This window comes from Perca flavescens, chromosome 20 (genome assembly GCF_004354835.1).
Source record: "Perca flavescens isolate YP-PL-M2 chromosome 20, PFLA_1.0, whole genome shotgun sequence".
NCBI classification, from domain to species: Eukaryota; Metazoa; Chordata; class Actinopteri; order Perciformes; family Percidae; genus Perca; species Perca flavescens.
Window position 1 is genome coordinate 10,585,300 of NC_041350.1, and position 11,903 is coordinate 10,597,202.

Sequence of the window (11,903 nt, forward strand, 5' to 3'; positions counted from 1 at the left end):
CTAATTTTAGAATCCTCATTTTCCAGTCGAACAGAGCTACAGTATTTAGCAGGCTTTTAAAGATTGTGTACTTTGTGATGCACTGACACACACTGATTACATTATCTGAAAAGCAGTCTAATAGAAGAGAGCAATGGCTCCTTTTCTTATTTCTTTTTACAATTTCTACACTCACAACCAACTAGTTTCATTTCGCGACCCCTTGTAAGGGTCCTGACCACCAGGCTAGGAACCAGCTCTCTAAAGCATCATGAGTGGCAGATTGAGAATTTGTGTTATTATATTAACATGACAAAAAGTTATTACAGTAACCCAAAGATATTAAGTGAGCACATTTACACTAACTGGAAACAAATACAATGTCAAGTGTCCAAAAAAAAAATTAAATAAATACAATATTCATCTATGATGTGCAAGGCCTGTTTGCGAGAGCACATACAGGGTTTCGCCTACAGTGTGTAGTTTGTCCAGATGTCTTTGGAAACAAGTTTTAAAAAATATTAATAGTGACTTTGTCTTATCCAAATGTTGTGAGATGTGCCCAGGATGGAATAATTTGGCTCTCGTAAACTGATATATCCAATTAGGGATTTTTGAACGGCCACTTTTTAAGGCAAAAACAAAAAAATACAAACAGCACATTTGGAATGGTGTGTTAGGAAAAGAGCCTGCTAGTTGAAAATTGTAAGACACGCACACAATTATGTGCACGTACACGTCTATGTGCATTGATGTGCATTGTTTCCATCTCTACCACTTCTCCTCAATCATTCTTGTTTACTTGGTCCTATTTTTAGCTGCAGCTCGGCTCAAATGCCCTCTGCTGGGCTCATCAAAGCAGCTCCTTCCTGTTGTCATAGAAAGAGGCTGGCACGTCCTTTAGCTTCTCCATCTGCAGGCTACCCAAATCTCTCTCACCAGGGGAGGGAGCAGAGCTGTGGGTCAGGTAGATTTATCTAAACAGGTAGATCATTTAAATCAGGGGAGGACGTAAATAATTTAACTATTATTTTAATCCTGCATTGTTAGAAAAGTTCATTTCTAATCATGTAAATACCTCCAACTTTGTCCATTACATTCGTCCATTACATCAACACCTCCTATTTCGCCTTTAATCCTTTCATCTCAGCGTTCTCCTGAATGGACCGTGAGGCAGTTCTGTCACAGTCGCACATGAGAGAGTAGCATTTACATTACAATCATGTTCACTCCATGTATGACCTTGTGGTGTGTGAACACCAATGGTCCTTCTGGGAATAACACAATTCAGTCAGCCTACTGCTGCTGGTGCTGCTGGAAAAATTGGTTATTCAGAGGAGCCCCACACTGTGACTGAAAGGTGTTTCATGAGTGAAATGTACTGACTTATATCACCCGTTTTACATTAAATGCCAAGCAATGATGTTTATTGCTTAGCAACAAGCACCTTAAAATGTAATTAATGCTTTTAAAATGTTGTAAATGTCAAATGAAGGCCATGATGTACTCTGGACTGCGTTACGAACAGGATGTACAAAGCTTTAAGGACACCTTCCTTTTTGTACAATTTCTCTGTATCTCCTCTATGTTATTGGTATGGATTTGATATGGGGAACTAGTGAGTGATAATTGATTTTAAGCTCTTTAATATTTTAAACATTCAGTAAAAAGGCAGGGGGGGGGGTACAACTGTACAGCAGTATTCTTCAAGGCAAACACCTCCAGTGCACACAATGATTGATTCAACAGAAACACTGGAGGTCAGAAAGTTGTATTTCTGCCCCAGTTAACAAACACGCAAAGTGTTGTATCCTACAGAATTATAAGATGTCTATCTTGTAAAAAATCTCGGGGAAACAACACTAGTAATTCAACTGTGGCTGCTATCCCTAAGCATCATTCAGTAACTGCAATACAAAGTCAAAGTGATGCACAGTTTAGTTGTATTTGTCATTATAAAAGGAAGAGGAAATCAAAACCACACACAACTACAACAATGTCAAATAGTCTGACTGAAGACTTATTTCCATAGTGGTCCTTAAAGGTCCAATGTGTAAGAATTTCTCCCATCTAGCGTTGAGATCATATGTCGCAATCAATCTCTCTCGCGCCACGCAGTTCAAAGTACGTATTACAGCTACGGTAGCCCTCACGCTTCAAAAAGCCGGTCTCTTGCTCTTTTCAATATCCTTTTTCTTTTTCTGGGCGAAGAAGAAGACTCCTGTTCCTGAAATTTGGATTTTGAGTACGTGTGGTCCTCCATGTTTCTTTCTTCAAACTTGCCGGGGCCAGGAAGCTACCATACCCATTAGCAGCATTAGCAGCACCTGTGAGTTTATCATGTGACAGCGAAAACGCGAAAGGCAGCAGCAGTATGTCCTGTATGTCCCTTACCGGCTAACGTATTTCAAGATGGCGCATGAATATGGAGCGTCTACTCCAGTTCTTGCGAATGCAAATGTAAAATTTCAAGCCAAAAGGAATACTTGGAATTGATGGTGGTGGTAAATATTCATGAAAAAGGACAAGGTTGTGAATGGGCAACACAGATTTTGATAATGAACAACTAAACACGTTACACACTGGACCTTTAAAGTAAAGAGAGCAAATATGCAGCAATAAACAAATATGAAGGATTAATAGGATCTTAGTGTCAAGGTAACTCAAACCAATCTGCATTACATTCCCATTTTCTGATTAAATTACCTTTAAGCCAGAAAAAAAATATGTTGTCTTACTTTTTTTTTTTAAATATCATATAACTTAGCTTAGAAAAAGTCCCGCACACTGACTATTACGCAAGCAATAATTTATTTCAAAAAATACGTTTCAGTCTTACACCTTCATCAGGTGATGGTGTAAGACCGAAACGTTGTACTTCTCTAAATAAATGATTGCTTGCGTAATGGTCAGTGTGCAGGACTTTTTCTAAGCTTCTGATCTGCTACTTTTGATCATATCCTACGCATCTGCCCGACAAAAGAGGTGTGCAAAAAAAGCTTTCCATGTTAAATATCATATAACTAAAAATGCAAATACAATCTATCATGTTTTTACTGAATGGGTATAAAGATGAAGTCCTCATATGATTGACATGGATATGATGAAGTGGACCTTGAGTTAAGCATTCAAAATGACGAGTATACCAGTGCCAAAACCAGTGACAATGTTTACATTAATTATCTTTATTCAAATGTGTTATTAACAGATCAGTCTTTAGTGTCATCAAATGGATGATTACAATGTTAGAATAAAGTTTTCTGCTAGTGCTCTTTGTGAACCTGATATCTTATGCAAGTGTCTGAGAGTTAAAAAAAAAAAAAAAAAAAAGACTATCAACAGGTTGTTAAATGCAACACTTTCCACTGATTTCTCTGATGCAGGCTGAAAAGTGAGGAGCTGTTTCCATAGTAATAACTTCCTACACATAACACAAATTGACTGAACGACTAAATTTAATGTGTGGGTGAAAATGACACGAACAGTCCAAGGCTGCACACAAAAGGGAAGACTCAAATGCACAAATATTTCATTAAAGGGTAATATCTAGTGATGCCTCAGACCGTCGGTGCTGAAGTACAATTAATTTATGATTAAATCACACCAACAAATATCAGTTTGATGTTGAATCATCATCAGGTTTTCTGTATCAGACTCTGTGAGATGGCCAGTGTATAGCATAGTGAACTGACACCCCCATGTGGTAAAACCTAGTAATTGAATTCTGACAGTTCAGTGAGCTGAGCATAATTCAAAACCCATTCACATGTAATGACTCACTCAATTATTTAGAACTGAAGAAATGTGGATTTTCTAAGGAACTTCATTTCATTTTGATATTGTATTGAGACTTAAAAAGTACACTGCAATTTAAGAAGAACCACTCATTTTCTTAATTACCAACATTGCAAACCACAGATATGCTTCTAAATTAGAGGATACATTTCTGTAGTTCTTGTACTTGTTTTATCCATCCATCCATCCATCCATCCATCCATCCATCCATCCATCCATCCATCCATCCATCCATCCCAGTTCTTTTAGCTGTTGTAGCCTGTTGTAGCCCAACATTGGCCAAGCAAATAGACTCACATTTAGTGCTATACACCCATACACACACACATTCTCACGCCCAACTCAGGTTGTTAATATAATAATACGGTGGCTTAGTCAGGACCCCTTTGTTAAGATTATTTTTTGGGGCATTTTAGGCCTTTAATTCCACAGGACAGATGAAGACATGAAAGGGGAGAGAGAAGGGGAATGATTCCCCTTCTCTGCTGCGTCGAGGAGCAATCCTCTACATATGTGCGCCTGCTCTACCAACAGAGCTTTTTGAACGCTCTGGAAACCACTTTGGCGTCATTTTTCAACATGCAAGGCAGGGTTAGTTAGGGTTAAGTCTCATTTATGGTTCTGCCGAGGCTCCAGGCAGAGCTTTCGCCGTAGCCTACGTAACATGCCTGAAGTTTATACTTGTGCGTTGGTGTGTGCGTTGATCTCTTTAAGAGAATAGCAGGGCCGGCATGTGTGTGTATATACGCGTGGGGAGTGTGTGGTAGAGCGAGTAGGAGAGTGACGGTGATTAGCTTCGGAGCGAGTACCGACTATAGAGGCAGAGTGATAGAAACAAAGTGCCTCCCCCCCGCCTGTGCTTTCTGACCACGGTCGGAAGTCTGTAGCAGGAAAAGTGAACCCTCTCCTTGATTTCATGTTGTTTATGGAGAAGGAGGACCAGGAAATGAGTGGAGGAAAATCCAACACTACCAAGCTGTGACGTGTAGTAAAATTTTTTGAGAGGTGCATGTCAAGCTAGTAGGGTCTGTGTCTCCACGTACCTACACAAATACCCACGGCATCGATTTAACGCAGATGCATAAATTTGCCTTCAGGCAACAATACTATTAGGTTTAGTAAAATACTGTGGTTTGACTTAAAAGTGTTTGCTGCGTAACTTACATGCGTGACGTTAGATAACAAACTACTTACCTACGTACTGTAACTTACGTAGGTATGTGATGGTAATTCAAATAAGTTCATGTTAACTTTTGGACTCACATGGGAAATGAACGGCGGTCTTCTGGGTGAAAGTCCTGTGTTTTGTTTGCCACATCCATCCATCCCGACCTATTATATCGAAAGTGTCGCGATAAGCACGCAATATTTTGTTTATTTTGTGGAGCGCTGCGTCCCGTCTGTTGGCTGTGTGGCCTAGAGGTGTTTGATTTAGAGCCCACTTGAAACGCTATAATGATCCTGTTTCATTAGCCAGTTACCGGGCCACTTTCACATTTTAGCGCACGTCAGCGCACGGGTCCACTACGTGACAAACGTGTGCATATTTCGACAGAGTGACAGTGTAAGTGAAGAAATACTGTAGATAGAGACAACTAAACGGAACGAATCAGAGAAGCGAAAAAAAGTTATGTCTCGTTTTCTTTTACTGTACAACTAGTAAAACATGTCTTGTTCTGTACATGGTGTGTATGTATGTATATACAGTACAGGCCAAAAGTTTGGACACACCTTCTCATTCAATGAGTTTCCTTTTTATTTTCATGACTATTTACATTGTAGATTCTCACTGAAGGCATCAAAACTATGAATGAACACATATGGAATTATGTACTTAACAAAAAAGTGTGAAATAACTGAAAACATGTCTTTTAGATTCCTCAAAGTAGCCACCCTTTGCTTTTTTATTAATAAGGGAAAAAATTCCATTAATTAACCCTGACAAAGCACACCTGTGAAGTGAAAACCATTTCAGGTGACTGCCTCATGAAGCTCATTGAGAGAACACCAAGGGTTTGCAGAGTTATCAAAAAAATATATATATATATATATATATATATATATATATATATACATACATACATACTGGTACAACATGAATAAATAAATAACGACCATGTTATATATATATATATATATATATATATATATATATAACATGGTCGTTATACCATGTTAACCATGTTATATATATATATATATATATATATATATATATATATATATATATATATATATATAACATAATGGTCGTTATTTATTTATTCATGTTGTACCAGTATGTATATATATATATATATATATATATATATATATATATATATATATATATATATATATATATATATATATATATATATAATATATAACATATTTTTATTTATTCATGTTGTACCAGTCCAATATGACTGTCAGTTGAAATTAACCTTGTGTTTTAAGATTGTGTTATGAATCTATTTTGATGCATTTTCCCATAACTTTTGTAATTTTATATATGTTTAAAAATATCGAAATTAATATTGATATTGCAATATTCATAATCGATATCGCAATATCACATTTTGTCAATATCACATAACCCTTCTTGTGCGTCAGCATCAGATGCTGAGGGCCACTGAAAAAGCTGCTGTATTGGAAGTGGAGTTAGGAGTGACAACGGGTTGCACACACACACACACACACACACACACACACACACACACACACACACACACACACACACACACACACACACACACACACACACACACGTTAGTTTGCATACATACAGTACTTTAAGTCTGCAGTTTGTGTTTGAGGTTGGTCAGTTGCTCCATGTCGACGCTGCCGCCACCGCACACGATCACCAGCAGGGGGCCCAAGGGAGTCGGCAGCATACCTAAAAAAAGAAATTTAAAAAAAGAGTAGTGCAACAACACTGATCATCTTTTGCAGAGGTTTCCCCTCATTAGAAATTAATCACTATATAGATTATATTTCATCACAATAATCAGGGACCAAACTTAGCACCATCTACCAGCCAAATGCTAGTAAAATATATGCAAGTGGCATAAAACAAAAAACAATGGTAATCTATTGAGTGGCTGGCAACATTTGAACATTCACTAGCCATTTGGCTGGTGGAAAAAAAAAAAGTTAATTTTGGACCCTGATAATAATTATTGTTGTTGAACATATTCTACCAAGATGGCCGTAGTCTGAAAAGGTCCTATGATGTATGCATGCATAAGAAAAAGAACCACGAGAAAATAAAGACCATTAAAAGTGGCCACAAGACATCATTGTTGTATCAACACACACACACACACACACACACACACACACACACACACACACACACACACACACACACACACACACACACGGTAGTAAAAGAATGTACGAAGTGCATTGACAGAAAAAGCAAAACCAGTATACTCAGAAGAAAATATAACAGGAAGCCAAGCAGTGAGGCCAAACAAAAGCATGACCAGATTAATTATAAATAAAAGACGATAAGAGCAATAAATAAAAATTAAAAATAAAAGACGAGTATTACCTTCATCCTGTAATCTGCGTATAAGTCCGCTGTAGACAGCCGCTAGTGCTGCTCCACACGCCATCTCCACCAGCACACGCTCCTCATCTACAAGATCACACATGCACGCACAACACACACACACACACACACACACTAAGTAAAATGAAGGCAAAGCCAACATGACGCCCAAGTTCATTGTAGAGGCTTATGTTACCAATTCAAATCAAAAGTTAACGATTGTTCCTTTTCTTAGATATATGGGCTGTTTACAAGTCATTATTAGCCAAAAGAACATTAAAATACACACACACACAAACACACACACACACACACACACACACACACACACACACACACACACACACACTAACCCAGGAATGTTTCGACAGCATGCAGAGCCTGCTGGTCAGTCACAAGTTCAGAAATGATTGTAAGCTCGTCGCATTGGCTGTATTCAAAAGCTTTCTTGCAAACCGTCTTTGCTCCGAGACATTTTGCCTCGCTGTGGAAAGACAGATGAGGATGAAGTTAGTTTAGTTGCATTCCAAAAAAAAAAAAAAATTTACTGCAGAAAAGATTTGAACTCCCTTAAACCTCTAACCTGGTGATGTCATCCAGGGTGACCAACCTCCCCGCCTTAACTGCAGCGTTGAAACAGTGGGCCCCTACTGTCTCCATTGCAACGATGGGTACATCTGTCCAGCCTACATCCTTCAGGCCCTGGATGACACCACAGAGGAGCCCTCCTCCGCCCACAGACAGCAGCACAGCTCCAGGCTTCACGCCGGGGCCCAGAGAGGCGGCGACCTCAGCGATCATACTGCCGTGGCCCTGCCTGGGTGTGTGGTGGGAGCAGGGGAAAGCGTTGACTGGAATTCACGTGATATTGCAGAGTTTTATAGTTCATTCATTAACAAACTTTTGAGTTTCTACCAGAGCAGGGGGTGATCGAACGGAGGAACGAAGGTGAGTCCTTCAGTCTCTGCCAGTCTGAGGGCCTCTGCATTGGCATCATCCCAAACCTAAGAAGAAGATTTTACTTACTTCTTCTAAATATTTGTTTTTGTTCTTAAGAGTAAACACAATTGCCAATTTCCTGTTTAAAGTGATGGTTCGGAGTAATTTCACCCTAGGGTCCTTTGCACCATGACCTCGGGCCAAACACCACCCCAGAAGCTTTTTTTCACCCGGGTCTAACATTGGGAGAGTTAGCGTAGAGCAGAGAGCAGAAGCTAACAGGCAAGTGTAATTTACATAAACTTCTGGTGTACTTAAAAACTTTCCAATCCATCGTTTTATGAGTGCATAACATATTTGTACTACTGTAGAAGTTTGGTATCATTTCGGGCATTATTAGTGGGGTCATTTACGAGATACAAACGTGGGTCCATTAGCCCCTGCGCTAAGCTATTCAGCTGATAACGCTACTCTACGCTAACTCTCCCAATGTTCGACCCAGCTGAAAAAAGCTTCTGGGGGGTGTTTGGCTCGAGGTCATGGTGCAAAGGACCCTAGGGTGAAATTACTCCGAACCATCACTTTAAGTACAAATTTGAGGTACTTGTACTTTACTTGAGTCTTTTCATGCCACTTTCTACTCCACTACATTTCAGAGAGAAATATTGTACTTTTTACTCCACTGCATTCATCTGACAGCTTTAGTTACTAGTTACTTTACGTGTTACGTGATTTTCCACACAAAACACATGTTTATAAAATATGATGTTTTATTGTAAATTAAACTACTGAATAATATAACGGACTACAAGTCCAGCTGAGATGATGAGCCGATTAAACACATAGTCGATTGACAGAACTGTTTTGATCCTTGATTGAGGATTTTTCTGCATTGAGTACTTTTAATACTAAAAGGTACAAGTTCCTAATAATACTTACATACTTTTACGTAAGTAACATTTTCAATGCAGGACTTGTAACAGAGTATTTTTTACAGTGTGATATTAGTGCTTTTACTTACAGTAAGTAAAAGGATCTGCATACTTCTTCCACCACTGCCAATGACTTTGCCACAAAGATCACTTATATATACATATACTTAATATTGTGCTCTACCTTTCCTGTGATCTTGACAGTAGCACCCTGATCCTGGAGTCTCTGAACAACCAGCTGAGGAGACGAGGAGGGAACTACGATGGTGGCCGGTACACCCATTTTTCTGGCTACGTAGGCTGCAGCCATGCCTGCATTACCACCTATAAAAATGCCTGTATGTTACGTTACAGTCTCCAAATTGATAATGCATTGTGCTTACTAGAATGCTGTGTCACAGCAGAAATGTCACCTGAAGCGCAGACAACCCCTTTGGACTGTCTGACCATCTGCAGAAGGAATTAAATGAAATGTAAAAGGGCAAGTTAGTGTTTTTCTTTACCAAACAAATGTCGTATGCTTAGCTGAGATCTACAGTACACCACGATCAGTCAACATTGGCCTTTAATTCAAATGACACATCAGATCAGTCAGTGTGAGATATGATGGAGGTGGAGTTGGAGGGCTCTTACGTGCTGGCAGAGGTGTCCGATGCCACGGATCTTGAAGGAGCCGGAGGGCTGTGAATTCTCCATCTTCAGATACACAGCGGTTCCCACGAGTTTGGACATGCCAACACTCTCCAGCAGCGGTGTGTTCAGGTGGAAATGGTTCGCCATGGTGCACCTAATTTTACTAAAATGCCAAACAATGGGTAAAGACGAGTACAAATTTGAGTGTGATGACGACTCCATGAGCAAACGCTATCCACTGATGAGCACTGTGAAATGCGGTGGAATGGAGTGGAACTTGATTTTTTTTTTTTGTTCAAAGTACAAAGTTAGTTAACAGCCAGCAGTATGTCAAGATAAGTAGGATATTTTCAGCATGATGGTTTGGGGATTAGCAGGAGTCAGCAGGTGGTTCACAGAAAAATACTTTACTACAGATTTATATATAAATAGGTGTCAAACTGATATTTCCTGTCCTATTGTGTGCCATGCATGGCCCGTGCTGCCTTCATGAGCAGCCAAAAACAGATCAGTAGCAGTAATAGTTGAATGGCATGAACACATGAACATGGAAAAGCAGGGAAATAGTAGTTTTGCACATTTTGTAAATCAATGAAGCAGTATAGCGACACATAATAAAAGAAAGCTAAAGTTAAGCAGAGATGAGCAACACTGTTTGTTGTTGTTCAATAGAACACTATTTTCTGATTAAATACCAAAAACAACAAAAGTCCCACCATTATGTGCAGCTTGACAATTTTTGTAGGCTATAAAATAGCTCCAGTTAACTGTTCAAAGTAACAACTGGGAATAATCCTGAGTAACTGGGGCATTGTTTATAGAAAAACGCACCTCTTTTCATTCCACCTTGGTAGTGGCAGCAGACATATCTCAAGCAACCCAAACCATTTACATGGCTTGATACCATTATGTATATTTTTATTTTCATTAATCTATTTAGCTATTTATTTTGTTAAGAGGTAATTCATCTATTAAGTTCAAAATGTACATTTTATGTAGCACATTTTGTGTCTCGATCTTTAAGCAAGTTTCCTCCACAAAGTGACTTTGTCCTGAAACGTATGAAAGCTAACGTTAGCGGGTTGAACAAGAACGACTGTGTGACGCAGGAAATCCTGATGAATACAAAAAGTTACGTGCCGTAACAGTACAGAAAGGTAACGTAATGCAAACCAATTTAATGACGTGACGTTACTTGTACTGTACGTAGATAACAGCGTATTTTAAGATATTAAATGTTGACTTACGTTTGGATAAAACGTCCGGTTGTCCAGTGCACGGTACATTATGTTATATAATAAGTAGCTAGCACATTGCAGAAGAGTGTAGCGTCAAACCAGCAACATTCTACCACTTCCGGTTGCTACTTCAAAATAAACGTGGCACTATGCACTTGATTCACTTTTTCAGTAATTAGTAATAAAGCACAACAATAATAGTAATCTGCAATATTTTTACATCATATTGTATCTAGTGTACACAGCAATATTCTTTAAAAGTACATTTTGACCGGTAGTTTGACTAACATAGTAGCCAGTAACGTTACTCCTGATTTTAAGTTTTGTCTTAAGGTCATCAAATAGCCTACTATATGTTTTTCCTTGACTCCTATATAAGGCAATCTTTAGTAAACAATCAGTATAATACAATATTGACTGTTCGACAATTTAAATACATTTATAAAAAAGAAAGAAAACAGGAGGACAAAATGAGCAGAAACCCTTACACATATAAACCCTTGTTTCTGTTACCTTTGTGATGGCCAGGGTAGATCACAGCTAGACTTCCAGACCTGTTATTTGTTGCTCCACAAACTTGGTTGTCTGGTCCTTCCTTATCACTTGTTGTGTGGTAACTTCACACGTGTTTGTATTTTAAGTAAAGTTGAACCTGTGAACTTCCCCTCTAAAGTCCACAGTTGATTAACAAGGCTTGGATGTGTGTGTGTGTGTGTGTGTGTGTCTCTGAGCGTGTCAGAAAAAGAGGTGGCCTATGTTGATTTAGTTTTTTGTATGTTTGTTTTCTTCTTTTTTATGTTTTACACCACACACACACACACACACACACACACACACACACACACACAC

At 38.8% G+C, this 11,903-nt stretch overlaps 2 protein-coding genes across 4 annotated transcripts in view; both read right to left on the bottom strand.

The window, feature by feature from the left end:
- Positions 1 to 851, bottom strand: part of syt14a (synaptotagmin XIVa) — a 50,782-nt gene extending 49,931 nt beyond the window's left edge. The window contains exon 1 of the mRNA XM_028565680.1: positions 782 to 851. The gene's annotated coding sequence lies outside the window, so the exon portion shown is untranslated. The remainder of the gene's footprint in view (positions 1 to 781) is intronic.
- Positions 852 to 1,080: 229 nt separating this feature from the next.
- On the bottom strand, positions 1,081 to 11,161 carry sdsl (serine dehydratase-like). Of its 3 annotated transcripts, none has more exons than XM_028565684.1 (10): positions 11,064 to 11,161; positions 9,817 to 9,979; positions 9,597 to 9,633; positions 9,368 to 9,507; positions 8,228 to 8,316; positions 7,896 to 8,129; positions 7,666 to 7,796; positions 7,313 to 7,399; positions 6,543 to 6,652; positions 1,081 to 1,158 (listed from the first exon to the last, which is right to left on the bottom strand). In XM_028565684.1, exons 2-9 carry the CDS (start codon positions 9,961 to 9,963, stop codon positions 6,549 to 6,551), a joined length of 969 nt encoding a protein of 322 aa, XP_028421485.1. In that variant the 5' UTR covers positions 9,964 to 9,979; positions 11,064 to 11,161; the 3' UTR covers positions 1,081 to 1,158; positions 6,543 to 6,548. The 3 variants fall into 3 exon arrangements, with proteins under 3 accessions (XP_028421485.1, XP_028421487.1, XP_028421486.1); XM_028565686.1 differs by having other exon boundaries at positions 1,114 to 1,158; positions 6,548 to 6,652; XM_028565685.1 differs by lacking the exon at positions 1,081 to 1,158 and having other exon boundaries at positions 6,156 to 6,652.
- Positions 11,162 to 11,903: the final 742 nt, after the last annotated feature.

What these genes read in the sequence shown, in the direction of transcription:
- sdsl (XM_028565684.1), bottom strand. Translation starts at nt 9,963, where the DNA reads ATGGCGAACCATTTCCACCTGAACACACCGCTGCTGGAGAGTGTTGGC. An exon ending in TGCTGTCGAAACATTCCTGG is followed by an intron (nt 7,400 to 7,665) that starts GTTAGTGTGTGT and finishes GTGATCTTGTAG; the next exon opens with ATGAGGAGCGTGTGCTGGTG. An exon ending in ACGCAGATTACAGGATGAAG is followed by an intron (nt 6,653 to 7,312) that starts GTAATACTCGTC and finishes TTCTTTTTTTAG; the next exon opens with GTATGCTGCCGACTCCCTTG.